This window comes from Podarcis tiliguerta, assembly GCF_965153285.1.
Source record: "Podarcis tiliguerta genome assembly, chromosome: 14".
NCBI classification, from domain to species: Eukaryota; Metazoa; Chordata; class Lepidosauria; order Squamata; family Lacertidae; genus Podarcis; species Podarcis tiliguerta.
This window is the reverse complement of record NC_139547.1, coordinates 36,943,563-36,971,385: the sequence shown is the minus strand read 5'-3', so window position 1 is coordinate 36,971,385 and position 27,823 is coordinate 36,943,563. Positions and strand designations below refer to the sequence as shown.

The 27,823-nt window shown below is 41.3% G+C and overlaps 1 protein-coding gene across 10 annotated transcripts in view; it reads right to left on the bottom strand.

Annotated features, from left to right (window-relative positions):
* LOC310663962 (ankyrin repeat and fibronectin type-III domain-containing protein 1-like) overlaps nt 1-27,823 on the bottom strand; it is a 328,708-nt gene that overhangs the window by 67,120 nt on the left and 233,765 nt on the right. For 5 of the 10 annotated variants that reach the window (XM_083412404.1, XM_083412405.1, XM_083412400.1 and 2 more), the window contains one exon: nt 850-978. The exons of 2 other annotated variants lie outside the window; for them this stretch is intronic. In XM_083412404.1, the coding sequence (XP_083268530.1) occupies nt 850-978 (129 nt within the window). Of the gene's footprint in view, nt 1-849; nt 979-13,922; nt 14,243-27,823 lie in introns of those variants that run through there. 3 more of the 10 variants (XM_083412408.1, XM_083412409.1, XM_083412401.1) reach the window with 3 other exon arrangements.

The window sequence follows — 27,823 nt, the reverse complement described above, 5'->3', positions numbered from 1 at the left end:
AGTTGAGAGAGAGTTAGTTATCAGATTCTAGCTTACCACTCTTTTACATTTAAATAAATGACTGTGTCACAGTAGGTGGTGTGGCTAAGGGATCGAAGGATTTTTTATTTTTTTTTGTAATAGACAGGGTTTTCATGTGATATGAACTGTGCAGTAATATCCTCTGACTCTTGATTGTATGAAGAATTTTTTGAACATGGCCAGCTGTTTTATTTTACGGCTTGAACTAAATCTTAAGATGGTGAGTGCATCCTCTGAACAGTTCATCACAAGTACAAATTGCAATTTGGCATGCCATCATGAACCTTTTTAGTTTGAACTGAGCAGCCATGTGCCAAACTGCAGTCTGTACTTGTGATGAATGATTCAGATGATCCACATGCTGTGAATGTGAAGCAACAGACTGAAAAATAAAGTATTCTGCTACAAAGCAGTTCTGAGAATCAACTCTTTGTTTAGCTTGCTTCTGACTGTGTGGCCTGTTAATCTTGGTCCTGTGGTTTAACTTGGAGTGAGTTTGCAGAGTTTACTATTTGCTTTTTGGAACATGTGAAATGCAGACATGCACCTGTTAACACCCTGGGACACTACTGGCAAAGACACATATCTATTTGGAGAAATGCATCTCTGCGCACTAGGTGCATCTTTGAGCTCCACTAGGATCACTGTTGCAAATGCATCAAGGATGTCTGCTGTTTTAAATGTGACTTGCCCTCAGATGGATTCAATTTGCTTTAAATGTGCTGGTTTCTCCCTGGCATGGAAAAGTGTGACAGCAAAAAGGTCAAAGTGTGGTAATGCATGGGGTATGATTTTGTTCTGTCCTGAGCCCAACACTGCATCTCTTACCATTCAATGCTCAGAGACCTGGGACGGAAGGCAGACAGCTCAGCCGAGGCATACTCAGCTTTCCTTCTCTTCTCCTGCTTCTGTTTAATTGATAACCGGTGTGTGAACTTAGAAAGGCTGCCCTCAGACCTGGGGAAGGGGGAAAGGAGAGGTGTTAACTTCATCATAGCATGACAGTAACCAAAGGGAATGGCAGGAGCAAGAGGCCAAGATGGAATGGTAGGTGGCGGAATCTTAGAAAAGGAAGGAGCAGAGCAATGAATTCACAGGACCACCTACTACTATAGGTGGTTCATTGCATGTAAAACAAGCCTGATTTACTCACATAGCTAGGCTTCCATCAAATAAGTGTAAAGTGTGGCTTTCTTCTACACTTGCATGGAATACTGTTTCAAAGTGGAGAAACAATTCAACAATAGCTATTTGAATGCTGGTTCGAAAGCTATTTGAAATCTGCTCTGAGACCCTTTTTGGCTAAAGGGTGGGGTATAATTACTATAAACAAAAAAAATGTTGAAAACTGCATATTTTAACTAGGCAAGTAAAGCATTTTTTTAAAGGCGGCAAGACATTTTTATTAAGGAGTCTGGTGGCATCTTTCAGTCTTAAAGCACAGGTTGAAAGTTTTGAAGTCACCGATTTAAGGGATATTCAGAATGAAGGTGAGGGAGTCAGCAAAGAAATTGCTAAAGGTTAGTAAAACAAAAACAGCAACTTCGTGGTCCTCCGTGTATGCAGCCATATTGGTATTTGCATGTGTGTTACGTATATATCTAAGCCAATACATTTTTGTGACTTACTTTAACCAAGCAAATTACCTCAGAAACATTTCCCAGAAAAGCAGCCCCACTGTCTCTCTCTTTACAATACTGGAATAAACCTCAAATAGCTAGCTATTATTCAGATATGTTTTTAAACATTGGCATCTTCAATTCATTAACTCTGGTTATTGATATATTTTTCAGTTTATAAATTTGCTGTTCTTCATGACAGAGTGAAGGCAGTTTTTTGGAGGAAGAAGCCAAATGTCTAAATATTACCACTGAGAAAGAATAGGCTTGGGCTTTTTAATATCATTCTTTAGAAATAATCATTTATTTATTTTTACTTTGATGGAAGGAATGGGTGATTGCCTTTTTTATGGGGGGAAATGAAACAGTTCTAAAGCAAATACTGGTGGGAAAGATATCTGATTAGGAACAATTACGTATCTCATTAAAGCCTGCAAAACAGAACCCACAGCTCAAAAGCTATCTCTGTCATTAAATTTCTCCCCTGCAATTCCAAGTCAAAGCTCAGGTGGTAATGAGTCATATTTCAATTAACTAGGTCTCAGTAAAACCAAACTATTACCTCGCAGGCTGTTTCTACATTCAGATTCTGAACAGAGCAATGGGGAGATACCCAAGTGATATGGTTTAAAGGCTTAGATGAAAAACTGCTTTCAATAAGCCAGCCATTTCACACACTGCACAGGTAGGTAAAATTTCACTGTAATTTCTATTCATTAACCACACACACATTTACCCTTTATTCTGTTTAACAGCCATTCAGTACATCAGGAAAGAAGGTAGGTTATCTGGCAGCACATGATGTTCTGTGATCAGTCACATCTATCTGTGATCTCCTGAGGAACTGTTCTTTGGAAAAGGTATCGCTGCCAGCATAAGAGCCTGTTGGATCAGGTCAATGGCCCATCTAGTACAACATAATTTCTCATAGTGATCTGAAAACTATAGTCTGAAGTTTACAAGGTGAATCCAGACACCCCAAAGAGGACCCTGATAATTACTGCCCTGTGTGTTTAAGATCTATTACAGGAAACGTTTGTGCCAGCTTTCCATGCAATAAAACATAATGCCTGCATTAGTGACCGTAATAACTTTGGGTGAAAGTAGATGGTGTTTACATCAGGTCACTCTAAACAAGATCACTGCCTAGTACTGTTATACTTGGCAGAGTAATAAAACAAAACCAAAGGAAGACAGCCTGCACTGATTTAAAAGCAACCTTTGGCCTTATTTACTGCCAGAGATTATAGAGCAAACTGAATTAGACTACTATGTTTAAGAGACAGTTGCTGTTGATCCAAGCTTATATCAAAGCACATCAACCTAACTATACAGACGTAAAAGGTAAAGGTAAAGGTACCCTGCCCATACGGGCCAGTCTTGCCAGACTCTAGGGTTGTGCGCTCATCTCACTCTAGAGGCCGGGAGCCAGCGCTGTCCGCAGACACTTCCAGGTCACGTGGCCAGCGTGACAAGCTGCATCTGGCGAGCCAGCGCAGCACACGGAACGCCGTTTACCTTCCCGCTGGTAAGCGGTCCCTATTTATCTACTTGCACCCGGGGGTGCTTTCGAACTGCTAGGTTGGCAGGCGCTGGGACCGAACAACGGGAGCGCACCCGCCGCGGGGATTCGAACCGCCGACCATGCGATCGGCAAGTCCTAGCCGCTGAGGTTTTACCCACAGCGCCACCCGCGCTGTAACTATACAGACATACCCTCACTTAAAGTGTGATCAACTCGTGTGATCGCAGATATGTGTAGTACTGGGAAATAAATAAATAATTCAATTCAAACCTGGAAATGGTGGGAGAGCTGGAAAGTCTTCGTGGCTCGCAAGGAGACCCTTCCCAGAGCCTAAAGGGGATGTCAATGAACCAAATTCCATAAATAAAGGTTTAAAAGGCTTTTTAAAAAAGGAAATTGTGGATTCCAAAATGGTGTGCAGGAGCTCTCACTGCTGCCACACAACCCCATTCAACAGCTGTTGGGTGCAAAGCTGTATTGCAGTGGGCTTGGACACACTGTTCCCTGCCCTTTCTGGCAATCTAGATGCAAAGGTATGAAAGAAAAAGGTACTTCTGGTGCCTCTTAAATCACCCTAGTTTTAGAGGCTTCTCCTCACTTATGCACTTTTTCTTTATGCACACAAGGCCCCCAGAATGTAACTCCCATGTAAGTGGGTAATTGCCTGTGTTGTAGTAACAGTGGTAATCTATTTGTAGTACTTTCTTCCACACATGGAACAAGTCAAAGATATGTACTTGCACCCACTTTATTTAATTTATACTTTGCTCATCTTCCCAAATATTTGGCCTCAATATATTTTCATCCTCTTAAACTAAACACTGCTAAAGTTAACTTCCTGTTATATGCAAATGAGTCCATCTTAATCTTGCAAACCTGGTTATGACTTGCGGCATAGCTCATTGGACTGGCAGGTTAGCATAGGAGAAAATTATAACTATTAACTATGCAAAACGGTGCTTTCAAAAAGGTAGACCAAGTATTCTATGGCCATGGATAGCCACAGATTAAAATAAGATTATGCCTACAGTCATCTCAGGATCTAGTTTCATGACTCTACCAACTGGGCTATGCAGGGCAAATCATCAAAGGTCATAGCAGAGCATATAATAAGAGCATTACTTTGATTTTTCTTCGCAAAAGCAGGTAAATTTGTTCCGGGAGCCAAATGACTATATACTACAAAGGCTGTGAAGCAAATATTGTATGAAACTTCAATCAGATTTCCTTGGCTTAAAATTTCCTTAGAAAAAATCTGAATCATTATTTATGTAGTAGGTACACCTATTTATGTAGTAGGTACACCTAAATGTGTTGCTAGTGACACTAGTGACCTTAATCTGGAAGTTAAGCATAGCTCATTAAGTAGCTTGGCATGCATATACACTATTCATTATTAGCTCCAAATCTGCTCCTCTGCCTCTCCAAAGTCTATGGCACATCAGGTGCTGCTTTATTATTTTGTGTTTGCACTGAAAAGTGTGTTAATGAGAAAAAACAGTGATGCTGGTCTGTTTGTCTCCTCCTTATCTGCTGTCTTTGGATCTAGTGCAAACCAAAGAAATCTGCAGTTGAACAGCGAATATATGGTTATATAAGTGTTATGTTTCACCTGGACCACAGACACTACAGTCACTGGGCCTGACTTGGTCTGCCTCCAACAAATGAATGCCATATCTAAATTTTCTAACAATCTTGAATACAAACAAAGCAGTTTTGTCTGGTGTTGGGGGAGTCATCCACCAAGTGCCCCGTTAGCCAGCTGGGCTCCCCTCTGCATGGGCAGGCAGGAGGCGCAACACAGCCTCACTTGACTCTGGTAGGTGGTTGCTCCAGCAGCGGCAGCAAGGGCTGGGCTGGTACTGTGAGCTCCATTCACCCTCCGCACCCCACCTTCCCAGCACAGCGTGTGCCCTGGGCACTGGTAAACCATGCTACCACTGATTCCATGGCAAGTTATTATTCTTTATGGTCACTGCTTCCTGGTTCTGATGAGTCCAGAGGCAATGCAATAATGAACAAGAACAACTTGATCCAAGAGAATGACATCCACAAGCAGAATTTTGCTATACCTCTCAGGAACATAGAATTATTATTTTCTATGGTCATTCGGTCCTTTATGGCTTGGGCCACAGAAATGGCTCTTATAGAAGTTATTCCTCTGTTCAAATTTTTTATCTGTGCTTGTGAATACTAAAGTGGTGCTTGCTGAAATCTAGTAGAATATACAGCAGTGAGCTCAGTCTAATTCAAGACTTACTTAAGTAACCAATATTTAAACACAGATCCCACAAATTAGTGAGCATATTCAGTAAGAATAATAATTTTACTTTATTACCAAGGAGATGAACTTATCAGAGTTATCAAAGACAAATGTACTCTTTTCTTACGTGGCGCTCAATATACACTTCTTGATCAGCTCTTCTGGCAAAATGGAGAAACCCAGTTTGCCTCTGCTGGCTCTCCAATAATTTGTGAAGGTTATCAACACCTTACTCTAACCAACTGAACTATCTAGGTGGACTTGGGGGGGGGGCGTTCCTATTGGCTGACCTGCACTGGGCACCAAGAGGGCGCTGCAGGGGATACTACAACAGTGATGAACAACAGAAGGAGAGAGGTGGGGTGTGTGTGCTGAATTTTGGTATTGCACAGGATGCCGCTGAAATTTTAAAGCCCGAAGTCTGCCACTGTTGGGGGCTCTCCTCTCTAGGATACAAGGATTGGGACTCTTGAGATGTATGGGAGTTTATTTTAGGAACAAACTCACTGTTGGGTCTGCAGTAGAGAGCATATTTAGGTTTCTGTGGAGTAAGTCTTTACTTCAAGGATATTCCTACTGAGAATATCCTTCAAGGTCCTAATCCTAATAGGAAGCAGTAACTTTCAAGAACAAATAACATGGCTTCCTAAAAACAGGCTTTAGAAATGTCTTTGTCTTTCAAGGGCTTAACATGGAATTAACAGCATGTAGATATGTGATAATGCAGATCATTTACACTGCAAAGAGATTCTAGTTTATATATTGTGAAGTGTAATAATAGTGCATCCAGGATGAATGGGATAACCACATCTTTTCCTCATCTGCTATTCAGTTTATTTATTTGCTTAATGTTTGTATTTGCTGATTTTGCAGTTAGACCCCTACAAACTATCACCCTATATCATAAGTCAAAATTCTGGAATTTATCATCACTCAGAAACACACAGGGTGTTCAAGTAAGGATTCAAAGTACAGTAAGCAGATTTCTGCAGTCATCATGCAGTTGGGACTTTAGTACTACTTTGTTTGTTTTTTTCTGAAGGGGTCCAATACAGGATGGACTTTAAAGCCAATTGTAATTTAAAAGCAATTTGTGTCTAGTTTGCCCAGTTAATGCTGGCTGTGCAGCCTACTGTGTATGTGATTTCTTTAGAAAACTTGTACTGAATTAACAATGTACAGCACCTGCAATAGTGAAAACATAGTGTGAAAAACAATGCATTATAAAACCCAACCAGTCTTTTCTACACACACAATATTTTGGTTCCTTTCCATATAAAAGTGGCTCCTCACATCACAGCTTACAGCTGCGTCCTTCTTAACAATGCCCTAGAGAACACTTAGTATGCTGAGCAGGGGGTGGGAATTATTTCTAAAAATAAGGGTGAAGGATATTATTATTAGTTTGTTATATTGTAATGTCAATGAGGATGGTTCATATGTCTGTGATAGAGCACGTGCTGAGAATGGAGTAAGTTCCAGGTTCAAATGTGGTGTCTCAATTAGGGATGCAAAGATATGTCAATCTATTCTCTTAGTTTCTCATTTTTCTAGCCTTAAATTCAATTCTCCACAATTCTGCAGCAACCTGAATTTTTTTTTAAAAAACCCTCATAAAAAACAACCTACAATTTAATGCCAATTTCTCCTAATAAACACATTTTTGTACACCTTTTGAATAATGTACACATATTTGCAAGCAATTTCACCAAATATATTTTTATTTTTATACATATTTCCCCCCAACATTCTTACATTCCCTAATTTATCAGGGAGGCCCATTTTGTGACCTGGTGCAGCAGGGGAGAGAGGAGCAATTGGCATCTTAGGTCTCCTGCACAGCTGTGAAATGCTTTGTGTGCTTTGCAGCTGTGTAGGAGGCCAAAGGACATGGAGACTTCAGGGAGCCAATCAGCAGCTGCACTGGGCTCCCTGGAGGATGGCATATTGGAGCATCTGGCTGGATTCTTACGAGGAAGGGGCACCCAGCCCCATCCAATAGGAGGTTCCACTTAAAGGATTCTGCTGGGCAGCACTTTCTATCCGGAAACCTAGTCAGGCTAACAGGCCACAGAGCCCTCTATTAATGGCCTAATGGGTACCACAAGAAGTGGTTCATGCCATGGGGGACCCCAACATCAGCCAATCCCCATCTGTCAGCTAACAACAGATCACCCAGTAGGCAGGCTGGGTGATTAAGGGATCCATGCCCAAATTAGTGGCTTTTGTTGTTATTCACCACTTGCTGCTCCACACAGAGCTTCACTACACCTGCAAATGTGTTGTTGTTGTTGTTGTTGTTTTGTAACCATTTAGTTGGATAACTTCATTGGAAAATTCAGATTAGTTCAAATTCCAAAGAGATAGCTGGGTTTCATTTCTCATATTGTTTTGGAAAGTGTGTAATTTGATAGAGTCACCGCTAAATGCAAACCAAATCCCTAGACTCCATTTAAAAGGGTTGGGATGCGAAAGACCTATGGTGTGAGACCCTAGAAAACTGCTGTAAGAGTAAACAGCGCTGGGACAGGTGGACTGTCTGCCCTGGTATTGTGCAGCTTCATACAGAAAGAGGAGGTAACATCGCTTAGTGGTGCAGCATGTGTATGCATTCTACATGCAGTAGGTCCCAGTTTCAATCCATAGTATCTCCAGTAAAACAGATATAGTAGTTGATAGGAAAGTCCCTTTGCCTGAGAATTTGGAGATCAGTTGGCAGTTAGAGCAGACAACAGTGGATAAGATAAGCAAAAAATCTCACCTGGTATAAATTCTTATGTAGCTTTGCATAGGTTTCTGTGGCAAGACTGCCGAAGGTAAAGATGCTCAACATGCTCCCAAATATTTGCTCTTCTTTAGGAGCAAATCAAACTGAAGCAGACTGATATCAGTCCTTCCTAAGGTCAAGGGTTATTAAAGTACAGTGGTACCTCGGTTCCCGAACACCTCCGTTATTGTACGTTTCAGTTTCTGAGCGCTAAAAACCCAGAAGTAAATGCTTCTGTATTCAAACATTTTTCGGAACCCAAACGTGCGGCATGGCTTCCACTGAGTGCAACTAATGGGAAGCAGCCCCTCGGTTTTCGAAAATTTCAGAAGCTGAACAGGCTTCTGAAATGGATTCTGTTCAAGAACCAAGGTACCACTATACTAGTACATCCTTACAACAGGAAATGTGTAAGCGAAGCATTCAAAATGATGAAGTAAACCACAGTTAGATGAAAGCCAAAAAGTAGTTATTCTCCATTTAAAAAGAAGTCAATTTCCTTTGTTCCAAGTATTCTTCAAACCTTTATTTGTGAACAGAAAAATAGGAAATAGAGACAAAGAAACATCTTTGTACCAGCGTTATGCCAACTTCAAAACACTAATTATTCATAGTTCCACAAAACTACCCTGATGTTATAATATTTACATTGTGGAAGTAAGTTGCACTGATTTAAACAGAGCTTACTAAAGAAACATATTTTGTAATGCTGAGCCAAACAAGTGTGGGGGTTGGGTGGGGAATTTCACCTAGCCTTAGCATTTAGCAGCACAAAGTACATCTTTTAATAGCAAGACATTTTGGCAAACAGTATTCACTTGTTTGTTTCAGGAGCTTTGGAATACTGGCTTTTAATTAAGAGCACAAGTTATGGACTAGGTACCTTTTAAGTGCGTCCCTTGCCACTTACAATTCTGTGATTCTGTGATCCTTTACATATTTATTTTACTGCTGCATTTGTTCCATGGAACTGAAAACAGTGTACAGAGAATTTGCAGAAACTTACAATATCATGCACCAGTGACCTCCAGCACAGACTACTGCAATGTGCTCTACATGGGGTTGCACCTGAAGACAGTCTAAAAGTTGCAGTTAGGGCAGAATGCAATTCCTCGATTGATGAGTGGGGTATCCTGATGGGACCATGTGTTGGTACTGCCACTGGGCGCTGCACAGTTGGTGCTCATCCATATTTCCACTTGTCTCATGCCTAGAAAGCATGGGTCCAGGCGGTTTTCAGTTTGCCATTGCTTTCTAGGCCGAGGTCTGAGTGTTTTTCTATTTGTCCTGCCACTTTCCCTAGGAAAACCCACTCTTTAGTGCGGAGTCAGAGCAAACATCAATCCATGGAAAACCCAATCCATATTTGCTCCAATTCACTGGCAAAGATCAGGTTTCCTTGGGGGAAAGCAGAGGGAGAACCAGAAGTCTGGATAAGCCCTTGGTGCTGCACAAGTCTTTTTTTATGGCAGTTCCCTATTTATGGAATACCCTTCCCGGCAACATGTGCTTCTCTCCCCCTTTGTTAACATTCAGAATGAATTTTAAAACATTCCTGTTCACCCAGGCATTTGATCGCTGAAATATACTGTCCCAAGTAACCTTAAACTTATTACCTATGAGAATATTTAATTGTTTTTGTTTTATTATTTATTTATTTCTTAAAAATAAACTGCTTGATTGTTAAAAACCTCAAAAAAGATTTCAAAAAGGTAAACCAATAAAATCAAGAAAAAGTTATGCCCATACTTAGAAGCATGTACAAATTAAAATACTAAAACAGATAAAAATTACCTCAGTTTTCATCTGGGTAGACTTATTTAAACACGAATGTTTTTAGGAGGCGAGAAGAGTACAGTGACGGTGCCTGCTTTATATCAATAGGCAAGGAGTTCCAAAGTGTAAGTGCTGTCACACTAAATTACTGGGTTCATATAAATGCAAAACGTGTATTATGTGGCACCTCTTGTAGTGCCAATTCTGCCAATGGAAGCGGTTGAGTGGGCACATGTGGGGTAAGATGATCTCATAGATACACGAGTCTCAAGTTGGTAAGTGCTTTATATGCTAATAGTAACACCCTGAACCTGGCCTGGTAGCTAATCAGCAACCAGTGCAGATCTCTAAGCGCAGGTGTTATGGTGACAAGGCCTCACTCCTGTCAGCAAGCATGCTGCAGCATTCTGCACTAACTGCAGTTTCTAGTTCAAGCACGAAGGAAGCCCCACATAGAGACCATTGCAGTATTCCAGTCTTGAAGCAACCAGTGCCTCAACTGTTGTGACAAGGCTCCCCCTATCCAGGAATGGCCATAGCTGTCAAACCAGTCACAGTTGTTAAAATGCTCTCACTACCCGAGCCTTCAGTGACAGCTGAATCTAGAAGTACCCTCAGACTACAAACTTGCTCATTCAGAAGGAGTGCAACCACATCCAGGATAGGCAACTGACCAATTTCTCAGACAATACAGCTTCTCACTCACAATGCCTCCATCTTGCCAGGGTTCAAGCTCAGCTTGTTTTTCCTAATTTTGTTTTGTTTTTAAAAATGTGTGTTCTTGGGCTGTTTTATTGTGTGCTACCCTGGACTCCTTTGGGAGGAAGAATGAGCTACAAATTTTAAGGACTGAACCGATAAAAAATACATAAAACACAGATCTCCTTAGCTCAGCTACATCATGTGCATTCAAACCATGCTACCTTTAAAGTTATACTGAGGAGGGCCTGTTAGTAAGCTGTGGCCATTTATTTACAAAGAGTTTTGTATAGTTTCAGTAACCTTACACTGTAACTGACATTTCACTTGCTTCAGATTATTTATTCTGCTTCTGCGAGTCACAGATAGCAGAAAGGGGCAATACAAGGCAGTGAATTTACACTCCTGGCCACTGGAAATATCGTTCAGTAGTTCCTCCAGCTTCCGACATTTCACCATGCATTGCTCATGCATTCTGTACCAAACCTTAAGGACTAGAAAGCCCCACACTGCTTTAAAACAAAAGCCTAACTTTCAGAAAGCCAAATTCTACAATCAGTTCCACATTGTGCAGCTTTTTCAGTGCTCCCACAGAATCAAAGCATACACAAGCCCTGAATTCAGGTAACTGGCTGACTTAAAGTTGCTCTGGAACAAACATTCAGTTATGTGCCTCTATCAAATGGGGAAAGTAGCATTGTTATCTCTTAAGGAACATTCATGTGTATCTGATACACCCTTTCAGCAAAACAAACGCACAAAATACTTTAGAACAATGTCCTACAAGTTGGTTGATGAGGTCAAATGTAACGAGTTTGTCAAGCTTCCTAACTACTTGTGAGCACAGACAGTCCTAGGCAGAAATGTCCTCCTGAGATACATCAAAATATTGCCATGGATGTACAGTGCATGCTCAGGTAGCAGCTATGCAGGCACACCTTTTTTGCAGGTATGCCATTATAAGCATAAACATTTTTAAAGGACTCTTCTTTCAGGAAGGAAGTTCAGATGAGAATTAGTTCCCCTTTCATTCAGCCTGAAGTAAGAATCTTGTGTAATGTGAAAACCCTATCCTCAGAAATCAAACCAAGATATAATGATTTTTGCATTTCCCAGGGTCAAAACAACCATCACCTACCCTAGCTAACTATTAGTAAAGACATATGAAGCCCTGATAAATTTTCTTAATTTCAGTAAAGTTATCTTCAGCTTTCTTTGTAATTACTATAGTTGTTTCACCTGAGCAGAATTCTCCTAATTGCCCTAAATTTTGCTTTAGAATAAATTCAGTGGCAGCTCGGAAATTTTATTTTAAGAAAACTAGGTTTCACTTGGAGCAAAAGAAAATAAAGCAGCTTTTCTATAACACCTTAAAAAGTAAAAGGAGCCAAGGCACCACAACCAAGAAGGCTGTGCTTCAGAATATCACTTCTGAAGTAGGGCATGCATTATTATGGAGCAGGATGCAATCTCTGTCTAACCAAACCTACCTAAATATCATATTGTCTTTGGCTGGTTCATCATGCTGCATTTATTTTTCCACTTGCTCATCTCTCAAAACAAGACAACATATAGGACCTAATATTCTCCTAATTTATATATGTAGAAGGCAATGGAAATTATCTCTCATATCCAGAGTTATAACACTTTTGGTTTTATGAGGATGAACAGAGATTTATTATTTCAGAGAACCCTGTAGTTCTATCCAGCTGAAGTCAATATCACAAATGGAAAATGAAATCTTCCACTCTAAGAAATCAGAGTTGTTATCCCCAAACACCAAGGAACCACAAGCCAATGTCTTCCCATATTCCCACTCCAGGAATTTTTATATGTGCATTATATTTAAGTTACTACCTTGGTATTGCTTCACTTCCAAAGTTATACAACACGTAAATCCATCACACAACCAAAACAGCTGTAAGGACTGATAACCCCTTTTATTACAAAAAACAGAAGCTAAGGAATCCAAAGTCACAAAACTCACAATAAAATCACACTAATTGAACACATTCCTCTGGTGAAAGAACACATAAAAAAATCCTACAAATGATATACCAGGGTCTATCATTAGGCTGCTCTATAAATCATGAATCGGCTAAAAAAAGGCTATGTGTCAGGAAGGTGACACACAAGCAACTAGCCCATGAAGTTATGCATTCATCTGTGCCATTATTACATGTAAGCTTAAGTCATCTGTATGTAAAAGATGCACAAAGTAAGCCACTGTCATATACTTATACATGGACATCGTTCTGCACATAACACTACAGCTCTGGAGTTGCAGTGTGCTTATGCAATGAAAACTGGAAGGATCAGGATGCATGAATGTAATTCTTGAAGTAGACTATAAGTCCCAAGGGTGGGCTTATGTACTTATAAAGGAGTTTTGAGAAGTGCACATGCAACAAGCAAATTCTGAAGGACCTCTCTACTGCCTGTACTCAAAAAATATAGTCCTTTTTAGGCATGAGGGGTACCTACAGCACATACATCTCTAGCTAAAGCACTTAGCAATCTGCATGGCAGTAATACTGAGAGACAAATTGCTGAGGGTGCTGCTGACTTCATTCATCACCAGCCCAGTGGAACCTTGCTTACCATGGCTTCTAGATGTAAATCAGGAGTAGCCATTGTAGTGCTCTCCAGATGTTGTTGGACTGCAACTCCAAACAGCTTCAGTCAACATGGCTAATAGTCAGGAATGAGGGAGTTGTAGCCCAACATCATCTGGAGTGCACCACATTGGTTACTCCTGACATAGATGGATGAAGGCAATAATATCAAGTTGCTGAAACGCAGCCATATGGATCAGAAGCCTTTTGGGTGGGTGAATTGAAGTTCTTCAGGATTTGTACAGGAAATTAGTTAACTGAATGCAAAGATGCTATCCCCCCTTCAAATCAACCTATCAAGAAACAAACACAATGTAAATTTATCTAAGCTAGAACCCTGTCACACAATTGGATGGCCAGGAGTGGCATCATACATGCACATATCTAAATAGTAAGACAAACTGCAGGTAAATCACAATATTCTGTCCCTCATCCCTAAGCTAATGTGCTCAGAGCTTTGGTGGGTTGGAAGTGGGGTGGGAAAGAGAATCAACCAATCAACATCCTGGGGAATGAGACCCCTTGCCAGCTGGCTGCGCCATCAGTAGGGAAAGAGTGCCAAAAATATGGCTAGAATGGGTGTCACTTTAGCTTTCCTCCCTAAGTCCCCCACCGGTACTGCTGCTTTCTCACTCACCTGCTAAATACTTGGGGCTTGTTCTTTTTCTGATGCCTCCTGCTCAGGATGATGAATTCACTTCAGGAAATATTTTGAAACACCTTCTCTCCAAGATGCACACATGCACACGTTCCATCATAGACAATAACCTAAACTGAACTACTGCTGGCCAAAATTCCCATTCAGGGGCTGCCAGTTTTCCCTAACAGCCTATTCTGGCTGCATTTCAACCCCACCCACCAAAACAAGACCTTCCTCTTCATTTGCCACCCATATTTTCCTCTCCCATCACCTTAATTCTCTTCTCTCTCTCTCTCTCTCTCTCTCTCTTCTTTCTCCGCTTGTCGTCCCCCCCCCCCATCTTGTTTCTATAGAAACGAGATTAGCAGAGGGGGGAATAAAACAGCCCCATGTGACTCAGATTCCAACACTAAAGAATCTCTCTCTCTCTCTTTCTCACACACACACAAACACACACACACACACACACACTGGTGTTTTACATAACAAGTCATTGTACAGGGATTTTAAAAAAGAGGGTGGTGGTGGTGAAAGAAAGAGGCAGCAGGGAGTTGTAGAGTCAACAGCAACCCATACTTCATCATTTCAGGATGGGTCTGTAAGGTAAAAGCAGCTACATCTTAACTTCTCAAACAATTTCAATATCATTCAAATGAAGCTACAATCCAGTTTTGCTTAAATTATCAACTAAATCAATCCCATTCCCTGATGTGATGTGCTGGGAGTGTAAACTGTCTCACTCATTTGCAGGTCCTGGGCACCAGTGCCCTAGTCTCAGCTTCTATATTTTGTTGTGCAACTGTGAGAAACAATATGGGGAGGGGACATGTGTTGGGAAGGAGACACAGAGAGGGCAACATGGGACCAGCTTACTGGGTAACACGGCTATAACCCATTATCACTAGAGATAACTTGAAGCTATTCAGTTTCTTAAAATTTCCCTAGCTATGAAGACTAGTTACTAATCATGGGCTCATAGATTTTACAAGTGAGAAAAGTTGGTAGAAAACTACATAAAGGTAAAGGGACCCCTGACCATTAGTCGTAGCCGACTCTGGGGTTGCAGCGCTCATCTTGCCTTATTGGCCAAGGGAGCCGGCGTACAGCTTCCGGGTCATGTGGCCAACATGACTAAGCTGCTTCTGGTGAACCAGAGCAGCACACAGAAACGCTGTTTACCTTCCCTATTTATCTACTTGCACTTTGATGTGCTTTCGAACTGCTAGGTTGGCAGGAGCAGGGACCAAGCAACAGGAGCTCACCCCGTCATGGGGATTTGAACCACCGACCTTCTGATTGGCAAGTCCTAGGCTCTGTGGTTTAACCCACAGTGCCACCCGCGTCCCAGAAAACTACATACGAGGTAATAAACTACATACGATTTTAAGTGTCTTTCGCCCCACCCATTTATGTGTGGGTTATGTTCTGCGCCCCCCCCCCCCGCTCATAGACAAAAATCGTGTAAGGGAGGAGCACCTTTTAATCACCCTCTCTGCTGCTGTCTTTCTCCCACTCTCTCTCCAATCCAGACCAAAAATACTGTATCTAAAAATATTTACAACTAGAATTGAAGTTCATGGGCTGGCTGGAGCATGTGCGGAAAAGTGGCTGCTACTGCTGCTGCTGCTGTGCTACCACATGCATCAGCTGTTAGGCAGAGAGGCTGAGCAGCCTAAACAAAGCCCTGCTCTACCTCCGGTCTCTGGGATTTCCTCTGCTCACATTGACATCCTCTTTGGGTGAGTCACAAGGATTCTCCAACTATCTCCTGTAATTTCTTGTTTTGAATATATTTATTTTTCCGGCACTGTGTATATACATGGTCACGCAAGAGTCAATCATGTGTAAGTGGGGTGCCTATATTATATACCCTCCAAGTGTCCTGATTTTCCAAGAACAGTCCTGGAATTACAAAAGCCATCCTGGCTTCTGATCCCATTGCCTCTCCATGGCTGCCACTGCCGGTAGGAAATGCTCTGGTGGGGGGTGGGGTATTTCCAGGTTTTTGAAAGTCTAGGTACACAGTGTTTACTGTGATCACCCCTATTTATATGCTTGTTGACACTCTCAAAGAACTCTTAGTGAGATGGGATTTACCTTTGTAGAAGCCATGTTGGTTCTGCTTCAGTGAGACATGGTGTATCTAGAAACATTACCTGTTTGTTCGAACTGGAATATGCATTGACCTTGTCTATATGAGGACAATTGAAATCACCCATTACTACCACACTTCTTTCTTTGGATGTGGATGCCACCTTGATTTCATTGTTCATATCAACACCACTCATTTTCAATCTCGATATCACCGTGGGCGTTTTGGTCAGGGAGGGGTGATAGTAAGTCCCCAGTACTAAATTACTCAGCAGACACAAGCCACAGTAATTCTGCCCCATTTGGGATTTCTAACTTGTTGAGCTCTATTTCCTGTTTGATGTATGGAGCCATAACACTTCTCTTATAACCTTCTCTGTCCTTCCTATAGAGCACGTATCCAGAGAGAACTGTCTCCCACTGGTTTTCTCCATTCCCTCAAGCTTCCGTTCCACCCACTATATCTATGCTTCCCTCTAAGATCAAGCACTCTAGCTCACTTACTTTGGCTCAGAGGTTTTATGTATAGAAACACCCATACTTGTTAACGCTCTCCAAAAGTATTTGGCACATGTGTTTTACCCTACAGTGCTTTGGCCTCTTTGAATCTCTATTGCTAGACTCCATGGGTCGGTCCCCCTCCCTCGGATGCTTGCAGGCTCACTGTGGATAGGCCCACAAGCCATGTGCTTTTATTTCTACTGTGCACCTGTGGCACTAGTGCATACTTACATCAAACAAATCTGATCCTTACAATTTATGTTGAGCTCAGACTGTTCTTCCCTGCCTTCAGATCTGCTTGCACGTGTCTCTATTCATTGCATTGTAATGCTTGCCATATAGCATTACAAACTGAGATTAAACTATCTATACCAATGCATTCACTATGCTATTAACCTGTAAATCAGTGGTTTTAGGAATCTATAACACAGAATCAGAGAGTTGGAAGGGGACTTGGAAGTTATCTAATTCTCATAATGCAATGCAGGACCCAACTACAGCATTAGTATGTTTTCTCCTCTCTCCCATATGGATGCTCATTAGACACAGTTATGCTATGTGCATAGGACTTGATAGACAGTGACTTGTCTAAGTAATAACACTTAGAGAATTTACAGCTGAGATTATATTTGATCACTCCCAGATGACAATTTGAACCAATATACTACCTTCACTTTAAATACTTGCCATCTGAAAGAAACTCTGATGAAACTGTGACTGAGAGCGATGGAGAAGTCACTGTGCATTACCAAATACTGAGCATACTAAAGTTTTCTGCCAACATGCATAGCCAATGTGATGGGCCCATCCTGAAAGCTCCTTAGAGAAGTAGGAAGCAGCAAAAACAGTAAGTGTAAAATAGTAGTAGCATCAGCTTCTCCTGCAGATCCTCCACCAGAAACATAAATTTCATTTTCACAAAAAGAATGGCAGAAATTGGTCTAGTGCAGAGAATACTGAGGATAAATGTACAAGATGCTGGATCAATCAGGTTTTGAGCCAAAATTTGTGTTGGCTTATCTGTGTGTAGCAGGGAGGATTGTTCTGCGTATAGGGTGCACTTAAAAGAGTGCATTTTGAAAGAGAACATTGTTTAAGCTTCATGGTTCTATTTCAATTTTAGCAAATTTCAGCACCAACCCTAATTTGAGATGGGCTAAATATGTACAGGTAAAGGACCCCTGGATGGTTAAGCCCAGTCAAAGGCAACTATGGGGTGCGGCACTTATCTCACTTTTCAGGGAGGGAGCCTGTGTTTGTCCACAGGCAGCTTTCCGAGTTATGTGGCCAGCATGACTAAATCGCTTCTGAACTACTTCTGGTGAAACAGAACAGTTTGACGAAAGCCAAAGTGCATAGAAACGCATTTACCTTCCCGCCGCAGTGGTACCTATTTATCCACTTGCACTAGTATGCTTTTGAAATGATAAATTGGCTGGAGCTTGAACAGAGCAACGGGAGCTCACCCTGTCACACGGATTCAAACTGCTGACCTTCTGATTGGCGAAGAGGCTCAGTGGTTTAGACCACAGCGCCACCAGTGTCCCTGGATTAGAGATGGGAAATATATTTGAAGATATATGGAAAATTCACTGTGGACAATGTGAATCAAAACTTCATAATGTATAACTAGAATACACTGCAATGCAGACACCCCTTCAGCGTTCCAGAAACAGCAGAGTTAGATATTGCAAGAATACACACAGGTACTGCACCTGGTGTAGCCAGGTAATTTTAAACTGTGAACTTACTGGACTTATGGGCATGTGTTTCTCTTCTCCACCATCCCAATACTATGTTTTACAACTGCTTCTATATTCCTCATGCAAAGTGGACAAAATGCTTGCTAATCCCAATTTTAAAAGGAACAAATAGGGCTGCAATATATCCAGATTTTCCCAGATATTATCGGGATTTCAAAGGTGGAATTGATATCCAGGGGGAATTTCCAAAAGGCGGCCCTTTGTCCTGGATTTTAGGCAAGTCAAATGAAAAATCACTTTGGGGGGCATTTTTGGGGTGTCCTGGTTTTTACTTTTTCACATTTTAAATTCCCTTAAACTCATTTAAAATCACTTTGAATGGGCTCTGCCCTGATGGCAAACACATTTACTGTATTTTGAAATAAGCACCATTTTTACATAGAAAATGTTTTGGTTTTTTTTAAAGAGGAAATAATAAAATGAGCTGGGCATTTTTGCCCCTGCACATATTTTCTACCACTCTCTAGCTAGTCATTTGAGGAGCTGTGGACTTCAGTCCCAAGGTCCAGCCCTATCTATCCTCAAAATTACTCTTTTAACAGAGAGTTACAATTAACAGCCCTGTGGATATGGTCTATTTTTAAAGGCAGGCACAGAATCCTAGAGCAGAGCCAAGGGGGGTAGGTTGCTGTGGGTTACCTTCATGGGGAACCTAACAAAGGTATTGGAGCAGTTCTTGAGACTTACTGGCAAGCTGGTTTTAACCAAGGGGGAAATTCGGCTTTGATATGTGAAAATATGATGTCTTCTACTAAATCAGGCTCTTGTTAATTGTGTCTGCTCTGACATAATGGCAGCTTTACAAGGACCTAGGCAGAGAGGTCTTTCTCATGTCTCATCTTTTGGTTCCTTAAGCACTGAGAATTGAAACTTGTGACCTTAAACATGCAAAGCAAGTGTTCCAATAGTTAAATGCAAAAAAGGATAGGAAATTGGCTTCCAAAGCAAGCTACACTTAAAAAACAAAAAACAGTTCAACCTGAAGCCAGCCCCAAAGTTCTAGCTAGTTTTGTAGTGCAAAAATAACCATCATAATTTCTGATGGTTTTGGAACAAAATTTTGCAAACAAAAATATATGAGAGTTTTTTTTAATCAATATATGTAATATTTCATATAGTTGTAGGAAACAATGGCAGATTGTCATTCTGACACCAGAAAAAGGCAACCCAAACATCATGTTGCAGTTAAATTGGCTTTTAAAATGGGGACAGCCTTGGAAAACAAACAAGACAGAAATTTGTGATGTGAATATCAGTATTCCTGTTCATTTTATTTTATTTTATCTGAGATCAGAGGAGTTGTACCCACTGCTGTCTAGAACAATCTGGAATGTTTAAAGGTTTGCACATTTCAGAGAAATAGAGGAATGTCGTGGGACTGACTGTAAGCTACTATTGTGTTGTTGCCAGCTCCATTTTCTCATTGTTGAGGAAATATGTTTGTATCTACCCATTTAACAGAAAGCTAACCAAACAGCTCTATGAAGATAACCGTTTACAAAGGTTTCTCTCGCTGATAATTGGAAAGTAGCAGTGAACATCAAGATATAGCCCATGGTGCCAGGTTGAAAAATATAACACCTTTAACAACACTGAATGCTAAAAAAATAGGAAAGAAGTAGAATACTAGCATTTCCTGAATTACAGGCGGCTCCCCACTTACGCAGGGTTACGTTCCAGCACCCCACACACATAAGTGAAAATCGTGTAAGCGGGGAGAACCTTCTTAACACCTTTTAAATGGCCTTTCTGCCACTCTCCCTCCAGTCCAGACCAAAATACTGTATCTAAAAATATCCACATCTAAAACTGAAGCTCTGGGGCTGGCTGGAGGCTGGAGGATGTATGGAAAAGCAGCTGCTGCTTCTGTGCTACAGCATGCACCAGCTGTTAGGCGGGGAGGTTGAGCAGCCTAAACAAAGCCCCCTGTGCCTCCAGTCTCTTCTCCGCCCTCACTGAAGTTCTCTTTGGGCTCCTGAGAGGGTCTGTTCAAGAGCTATGAAGATTCTCCAGCTCTCTTCCTCAATTTCCTGGTATGAACTAAATTATTTAATTATTTCCTGGTGCTGCATGTATATGTGGCTGCACATGAGTCAATTGCACACATGTGGGAGCTGTATTGCTGGACCACTGTTTACTACCTAGACTCTGCCAGAAGGTACCTGAGCACCAGACTTTTTGCCATCTTTTTGCTGCCCTATTTGTCCATATTGCTAAGGTTATTTCTCTTGTGACTACCCACCTTATTTCTGCCTGCAGGAGAACACAGAGAAGCGCCTCTGGTGGTTATCTCAGGACATGGGTAAACAAAGCAAGTAAAATAGTTGAAAGATGACATGTGTTGTAATCAGCTTTTTAGCTTATTGCTCATTTTTATTGTTTCTGAATGCCTTAAAAATTGTTTTTAACAGCTTTTACCAATAGTTTCATTGTTTTATTCTTTTTGTAAACTGCTTTGAGGTGGTTGTTGCTTTAACACTCAAACAACTTTTACAGTGTATTAAACACACAAATTGTATATACATATGGGAAGAGGAATTTCCCTACATGCAGACTGAAGCAGTATAGTTCATTCTACCAGCTCAAGACTGAACCACCACAGAATCATTGCGCTGCATGAGTAGATCTAACCTAGGAGACACAGCTTGGAACATTAAGACTAAGGTAGGAAAAGACTTTGGCTCTGTACTTCGGCCCAGGATTTTGTACAATGCTTGAGAAACACAATTATAAAACTTATTCTTGCTTTGAAACATAAATCACTGTTGTCATTGTTTGAAACATAAATCACTGCTGTTGTTGTAAACATAAATTACAGTTGTTGTGGTGGTGGTGAAGAAGAAGAAGAAGAAGAAGAAGAAGATTTATATACCCCACCCTTCCTCCCAAAGGAGACCAGGACAGCAGACACTAAAATGATTATCAACCATATTATCAACCAATAATCTGAAGAGTTGCTAGGAAATAGCAACTCTGTGTCTTTCAGCCAAAACGTCTTGGTAAATGAGAATGATTTTACATTTCTCCTGAAAATCAGTACTGAGGGAGGCAGACACATCTCACTAGAGAGGGCAGTCCACAAACAGCGAACTGCCACTAAAAAGACCATGTGACAGATCAACCCTAACCGGGCAGCCTCAACGGCAGTGTCATCAACAAGGCCTCACCTATTGATCATAGGGGTCCAAGATGGTTGACACTGGATGAAATGCAGGATGATGTGGGTTACAGGATGCAACAACTTGGCTGAAAGAAGAGTGCCATGCACTAGGAAATATAAATTAAATTATAGAAATAAAAATTATGTAGAACTCTCATATATGGAGAGCACAGAGCAGCCAAATAAAGATAAGAGAAGTAGAAAACAGTGCCTGTTGGTGTAAATTTTCCACTTGGTACATTTTCTCAATTAACATGTCTATTCTGTTGAAGAATATATAGTCTGTTGTCAAGACGCTGTTTCTCAAGAAACATATAAAGCAATGAGAAAGGATAGTGAGCCTGTTAGCTGCTATAGCAAGAAACCTGGAACCAACTGAATAACTGGCAACTCCAAAGAGTCCTAATGATTTAGCTCCATTCCCCATCTCCCCGGAATGCGCAACGTATGCTGCTTCCATTGTGTATGCTAGAGTTCATGCAAATGTGAGCCAGGAACGACTGGGCTGGACATAATGCACTGAACTTTAGAAAAGGAATAATTGTAGTTCAGACTTTTGGCCTTGTTAGGCATTTTTCTGAAGATCACTGCTCTTACCACCCCCCCCCCCCGGCAGCACCATTTCCCCCTATAAAGAGCAGCTAGTGAGAGATTGAACAACATGCCATGAAGATTCAATATTCTGCCAGATGATGTGGGTCCCTTCTGAAATCTGTGGCAAAGTTAAAAAAGAATTTGCTCATTTCATTAATTACTGAATGATGTCTTTTGTAAGTCATTATCTGTCACTCGCATGTTTATAAAGCTGGAATTTGAGTTTCAGAATCAACAATGTACTGAGGAACACGGAGTAACTATTATTTTTATTTTTAAAATATTTGTAAGCAGCATTTCTGGGTCATGTCTGGATTACTTTAATTAATTTATACCAAATGACTGAAACACATACAACATCCTATAGAGGATAGTCAGAGAAGGAATACTTAATTATTCCATTCTGTATAATGGAGATTCTATTGCACAAGCATTTTGTTGCAAAATGGTTATATGTCAGAGTTATTCTTGCAGTTAGACCCAATATTGAGAATACTATACTCAAGGAATTGTAATAAACAGGCCTTGCTGTTACAATACACATTGTCAAAATCAGAAAAATACTAAGAATTTATCAGCTGATAAGGGAAGACAACAAATATATGAAATAGAGATTATGGATTAAATCCATCTAAGCCGGGGGGGACCTGTGGCCTGCCAGATGTTGCTGGACTACAATTCCCATCATCCCTGACCATTGGCCATGCTAACTAGGGCTGATGGGTGTTGGGGTCTGATGATATCTGGAGGGTGACGGGCTCACCACCCAATATCTAAGTCATACTCAGAGCAGACCCTTGAAATCAACAGACATGACTTCAATGGATCTGCTCTGAGTATGTCTTAGTTTAATTTAACCCTGCATGTTTATATAGTAAATTCTCCCAGGATACATTTGGTTGACCACTTCACCTATTTTATTGGCTATTTTATTGGCTTTTAAAATTAAAATACATTAAAATACAGTTTTCTTATTTATACACTGCCTTTCTGCCAATGCATTCAAGGCCATTTACAATCTATTTTACCAAAACTAAAAAATATGACAGACATAATAGAACAGTTACCTCAGGCTGATTTTTTTTTAGGGGGTTGGGGTCCTTGGTGCGTGTGTGTGTGTGTGTGTGTGTGTGGTGGCATGGACACCCCTGGCTTTTCCTCAGTATACACTGATCTAAATGTTTTTTTTCAGAGCAAATCATCCAGATACAACATATGGTTTCCCCAACATATCCTTCCAACAAAATCTTTAGATCGTCACATGCATTGAAAATGCTAATTCTGCTGATCTGTCCGACAACTTAGAAAAACTTTTTGATCAAATTAGAAGAGACTGGAAGTGCCATATAAAGAAATGCAAGTATTCTAGAACAACCTTAACACTAAAGTGAGCATTACATGAGACTTAGGTCACATTCACACCACACATTTTAAGCACTATGACACCAATTTAAACTGGCATGGCTTCCCCCAAATAATTCTGGGAGCTCCCAGAATTATTTGGGGGAAGCCATAATTGTTTAAACAATGTCAAAGTCCTTACATATATAGAGTGACTGTGGCCTTAGTTCATAGGAGCCAACTCCTAGGCTGTCCCCCCCGCCCCCAAGTTGATGAGTATTGCCATTCAAATGGTGTGCATGTGCCATGTCATGTGGGGTGAAGCTTACTCCCCCCCCCCATAATATTTTATTGAAGTTGGCACCCCTGCTTTAGTTTCTTGTGTCCTGTCTATTCAATACATAAATGCAGTGGGAAAATCTTGGTAAGCAAACATCACAGTGTTGGAGACTAACACTGTGAAACCAGCTAGTCATTAAATCATCTAGTTACTCAGAGCTCATCTCCAGCAAGTTTCCTGTTACAGGCCAGAGCCCAAACACAGCTCCAATGATTATCTCTGTCCCCAACTTACAGTGTCACTACCCTTCCTAGTCCTCTGATTTCATCAGCTCCACTGGTTGAGATCCTGGAGTTGTCATGCTGGATGTCTCTGAAATCTAACCTGCGGTAGAACATATGCCTTAAAACATTTCCAATCTTTCTAGGGGAGTTATTCTATTGTTTAGTCTGAGCCCAGTACTTGCACTGGAGCCTGTTCTTGGTTTTGGAGGCCAAGCCTCCAAAGATCCTGTCAGGAATGGAAAACTTTTGTTATTCTGGGCTGCAACTCAGCCAGCATTTTCCAAGTTCAGGAAAGCAGTGATGTGGTTACACAGATTTAGCCACAGAGTCTCAATGGTTTTCCTCTTTGGATGTGCATCAAGATCCTTTAGTGGACCACACTGCCTGATATAACCAGTCACTATCTGGAATTCCAGGCAGGTGCCAGGAAACATGTGCTTGCTTGTGCATAATGTATAAAACAAAAGAATGAGAGAAGAGACAAGCATACTGAAAAAGCTGGAAATCTGATAATTCAGCACACAATGAAACCTTGAATGGGACGGGGCTGCGTGGAAAGGTAGTGGGACTAATTTGAAGGGACTCTTACACAAGGACAGATGGGGTGAACTAAGGATTGAGACAGAACAGGGAAGAAAGGTGCTACTTAGCCTGATAAGAAAAGCAAAAGAAACCAATTGAGAATACACCACACATGCAACAGGTTCAGAGCACTGTCAGACTTGTTCCATGCTTTCCTCAATTCTTTATTTCCTGTACAAGCATGATGAGGCTCTTTTGAGTTATGATGTCATGGAAAGGTAATGATCATACTGGATGTTACTGTTTTTGCTCATGGATAGACCTGGGCAATGTATCAATGCATCACCCAGGACCAGCATGAGGTGCAGATCACAATGGTGACTTTATGTGGGAGTATATTGCAGGTGAAACTGAGGTTGCTCCTGAGTCCCTCTGCTACCAGCACCGCTTTCAACATCGGGTCACCTGTAGCAGAGGGACTCAGGAGGAGCAGCAGTTTCACCTGCTATATACTGCCAGGTAAGGCCACCATTGCTCGGTCCTTCATACCGCAGAGGAAGGAGCAAGCTGTATTGCTGAGCCGAGACAGCTTGTTCTTCCCTCAGAGTCTTTAAACTGCTCCTGCCCTCTAGCAGAGTGAGCCCTGATGCCTTGCACATGAACTGGAGATATGGAACCTTTCCACCCCCAGCTGAGCTGCGCAAAGAAGCTCCAAGGTCCCTCACACTCGCAAGCGAGTTGCAGGGACAATGGGGCTCGCTCAGCTGCGTTCCCGTAGGCTCGCAAGGCTTGCGGGCAGCAGCCTGCAGCCCGAAGCACGGGGCGCGCTCCAGAGGGCACCCCGTGCTTCGCGCAGATGTCCACAAGCCTTGCGAGCCCATGGGAACAAATTGTTTCATGTCTTTGATAAAACTGATGGCTAAGATCTTGGGCATTCACTACAGTGTAGTCTAATTAAATAGAGTTTCACAATTTAATCAAAGAACAAAAATAAGCAAGACATCCACCTAACCTCTTTCCATACTTAAAAAATATATTTGGTTGTAAAGTCCAGTGAGTATGGTTCAGTACCCACAAACCCAGAATAAGACACAGTCACTTTCTGTTGGCCTTTCAATGGAATTCAGTGTTATAATTGGTGTGGCTGATTGGTAGTAGGAATGTGTCAGAGTAAGGAGTTAATGCACTGTCACATAGGTGGACTGTATATACTAAAAAGCATGCCAAATCAGCTACTACACTTGAGATTTCCCTAATTTCTACACTGGTTTTCAGGAAAAGCTGGCAGCAGAAGTAAATTAATTCATGCTGGAATTTACCACTCGCTTACTGCTAAAACGTCTGGTGGATATGCCCTATCATTGTAAGGTTTTGACTTGAAGGACAATATTTTGGTATTAAATTAATAGTGGGAGACCCAGCAGTACTTTATTGCAGTTTACTCTGTAACGCTTGGACAGACAGTGCGGCCAGTTTGGAAGTCAAGTGTAATTACTCCTGCCCTCTTGGGCAAAAAACAGTTGGGTGCCCTTTCTACATGCCAAGGAACATAAGAGAGCAGAAGCTTAATCCTTGCTGCAGTGGACTTGTGATTACAGAAGCAAAATATTGTATTGCTCAAAATGGAGTAGCAGTAGGCTACTGCTGTTTTAAATGATGTGTTCAAATGTACACATTGAGCTATTATAAAAACTGCTATAATACATAGGAATCAGTGAAACATGGAGGCCATTTTCACTCCCTCCTTATGTTTCAACTTCAAATGAGTGCTAAAAAGTTTGCCAGAAATTTCATTCCTCTAAGGATTCGAAATGAGCAAAAATATCTCTGCAATGCAAGCCAGCTCCATGTGTCCTCTCTTGAAGTTCCTTTAGACAATGTGTGTGGGGGTTGGGTTTTTTGTGTTGTTTTTTTTTTGTAACTGCAAATTTAAATGATGTTTGTACTATTACAACAGTTTCTGAAGTCCACTGAGAAGGTAACCAAAAGGAAAATGCAGCTTACTGAAATATGTTCTTCTCTCCAGTAAATCTCAATAGTAAGAGAAATGTTGGGTTTCCAGAACTCTGCCAAATGTGAAAGCCCTATTATGAAAGGCACCAGGCACCCTCAGGATAAGAAGGGAAGGAGGGGAGAGAAATCCTTGACCCCAAAGAACAACTGCCTGTGTGTGGCATTCATTCAGCATCCCATCCTCTCTTCTTCATTATGTCCATAGCTTGAACCTCTGTTTTCTTTCCACGGCTAAGGAATGCCATAGAGGTAGAGAGACTAGAAGGGGATTTGTGATGCAATAAAAACATTCCTGCCTGTAAAGCATGAAACCCCAAAAGTTTATAGGAAACCACTGTCTTCGGATGTCTGCATATCTTCAGGCATCCTGGGAGCTGTAGTTGAAAGAAACCGAGAAAAGCAAGGGGCAGATAATGATAGTTTCTGGATGAGCGCTGTGTGACTATTGGCTCCCACATGAAAGCTCAAAAACTGGGATGCTGAGCATGTTTCTGCAGCCAATTGAGAGGCAAGCTCCCTGGCGTCTAGGTCACAAGAGGCATCTAGAGAAGAGCCTTCATGGAAGAGAGGGAGGGAGTTACAAGCTCCCACTCTTTTTTCTTGATTTTCTGGGAAGTTTTTTCAAGCCTGAAAAAATGTGTGGAGAACCTATTCTACTTAAGGGGAATTTCAGTCTTCTTGTACATAGGATTTAACAGTGCAAAACCACTAATTCACTATACATTTCCAATTATTATTACTATTATTAAGTAAATTGCTGTGCTGCCCTTTATCTGAGGATTAGAGGATGGTTTACAATATAAAAATGTAAAAATACACAGCATAGAAACAACCCCTTTAATAACGCCCCCCCCCCCAAATTTAAAAGGCCATTGATTGTTTAATTAGCCAATGGCTTGGGAGAAGACAAATGTTTTTGCCTGGCACCTAAATATGTGTAATGAAGGGACCAATTGAGCCTCCCTAGGGAGAGCATTCCACAAATGGGAAGCCACGAAAGAAAGAAAAAGCCCATTCTTCTGTTGCCACCCTCTGGGCCTGTCATGGAGGAAGCACACAAAAAAGGGCCTCACATGATGATTGCAGGTTCTGGGTTGATGCATATGAGGAGAGGTGATCCTTGAGTTATTGCAGCCCTGGGCCATTTAAGGCTTTATTAGTCTAAAGCAGTACTTTGAATTGGGCCCAGAAATTAATTAGCAGCCAGTGCATTTGTGCCAGTATTGGTGTTATATTATATAATCTTGCCCCTGTGAACAACCTGGCCACTGAATTCTACACCAATCTTCAGAGGCAGCCCCATATATTTCAGTAACCTAGAGGTTACCAGAGCATATCCCTGTCCAGAT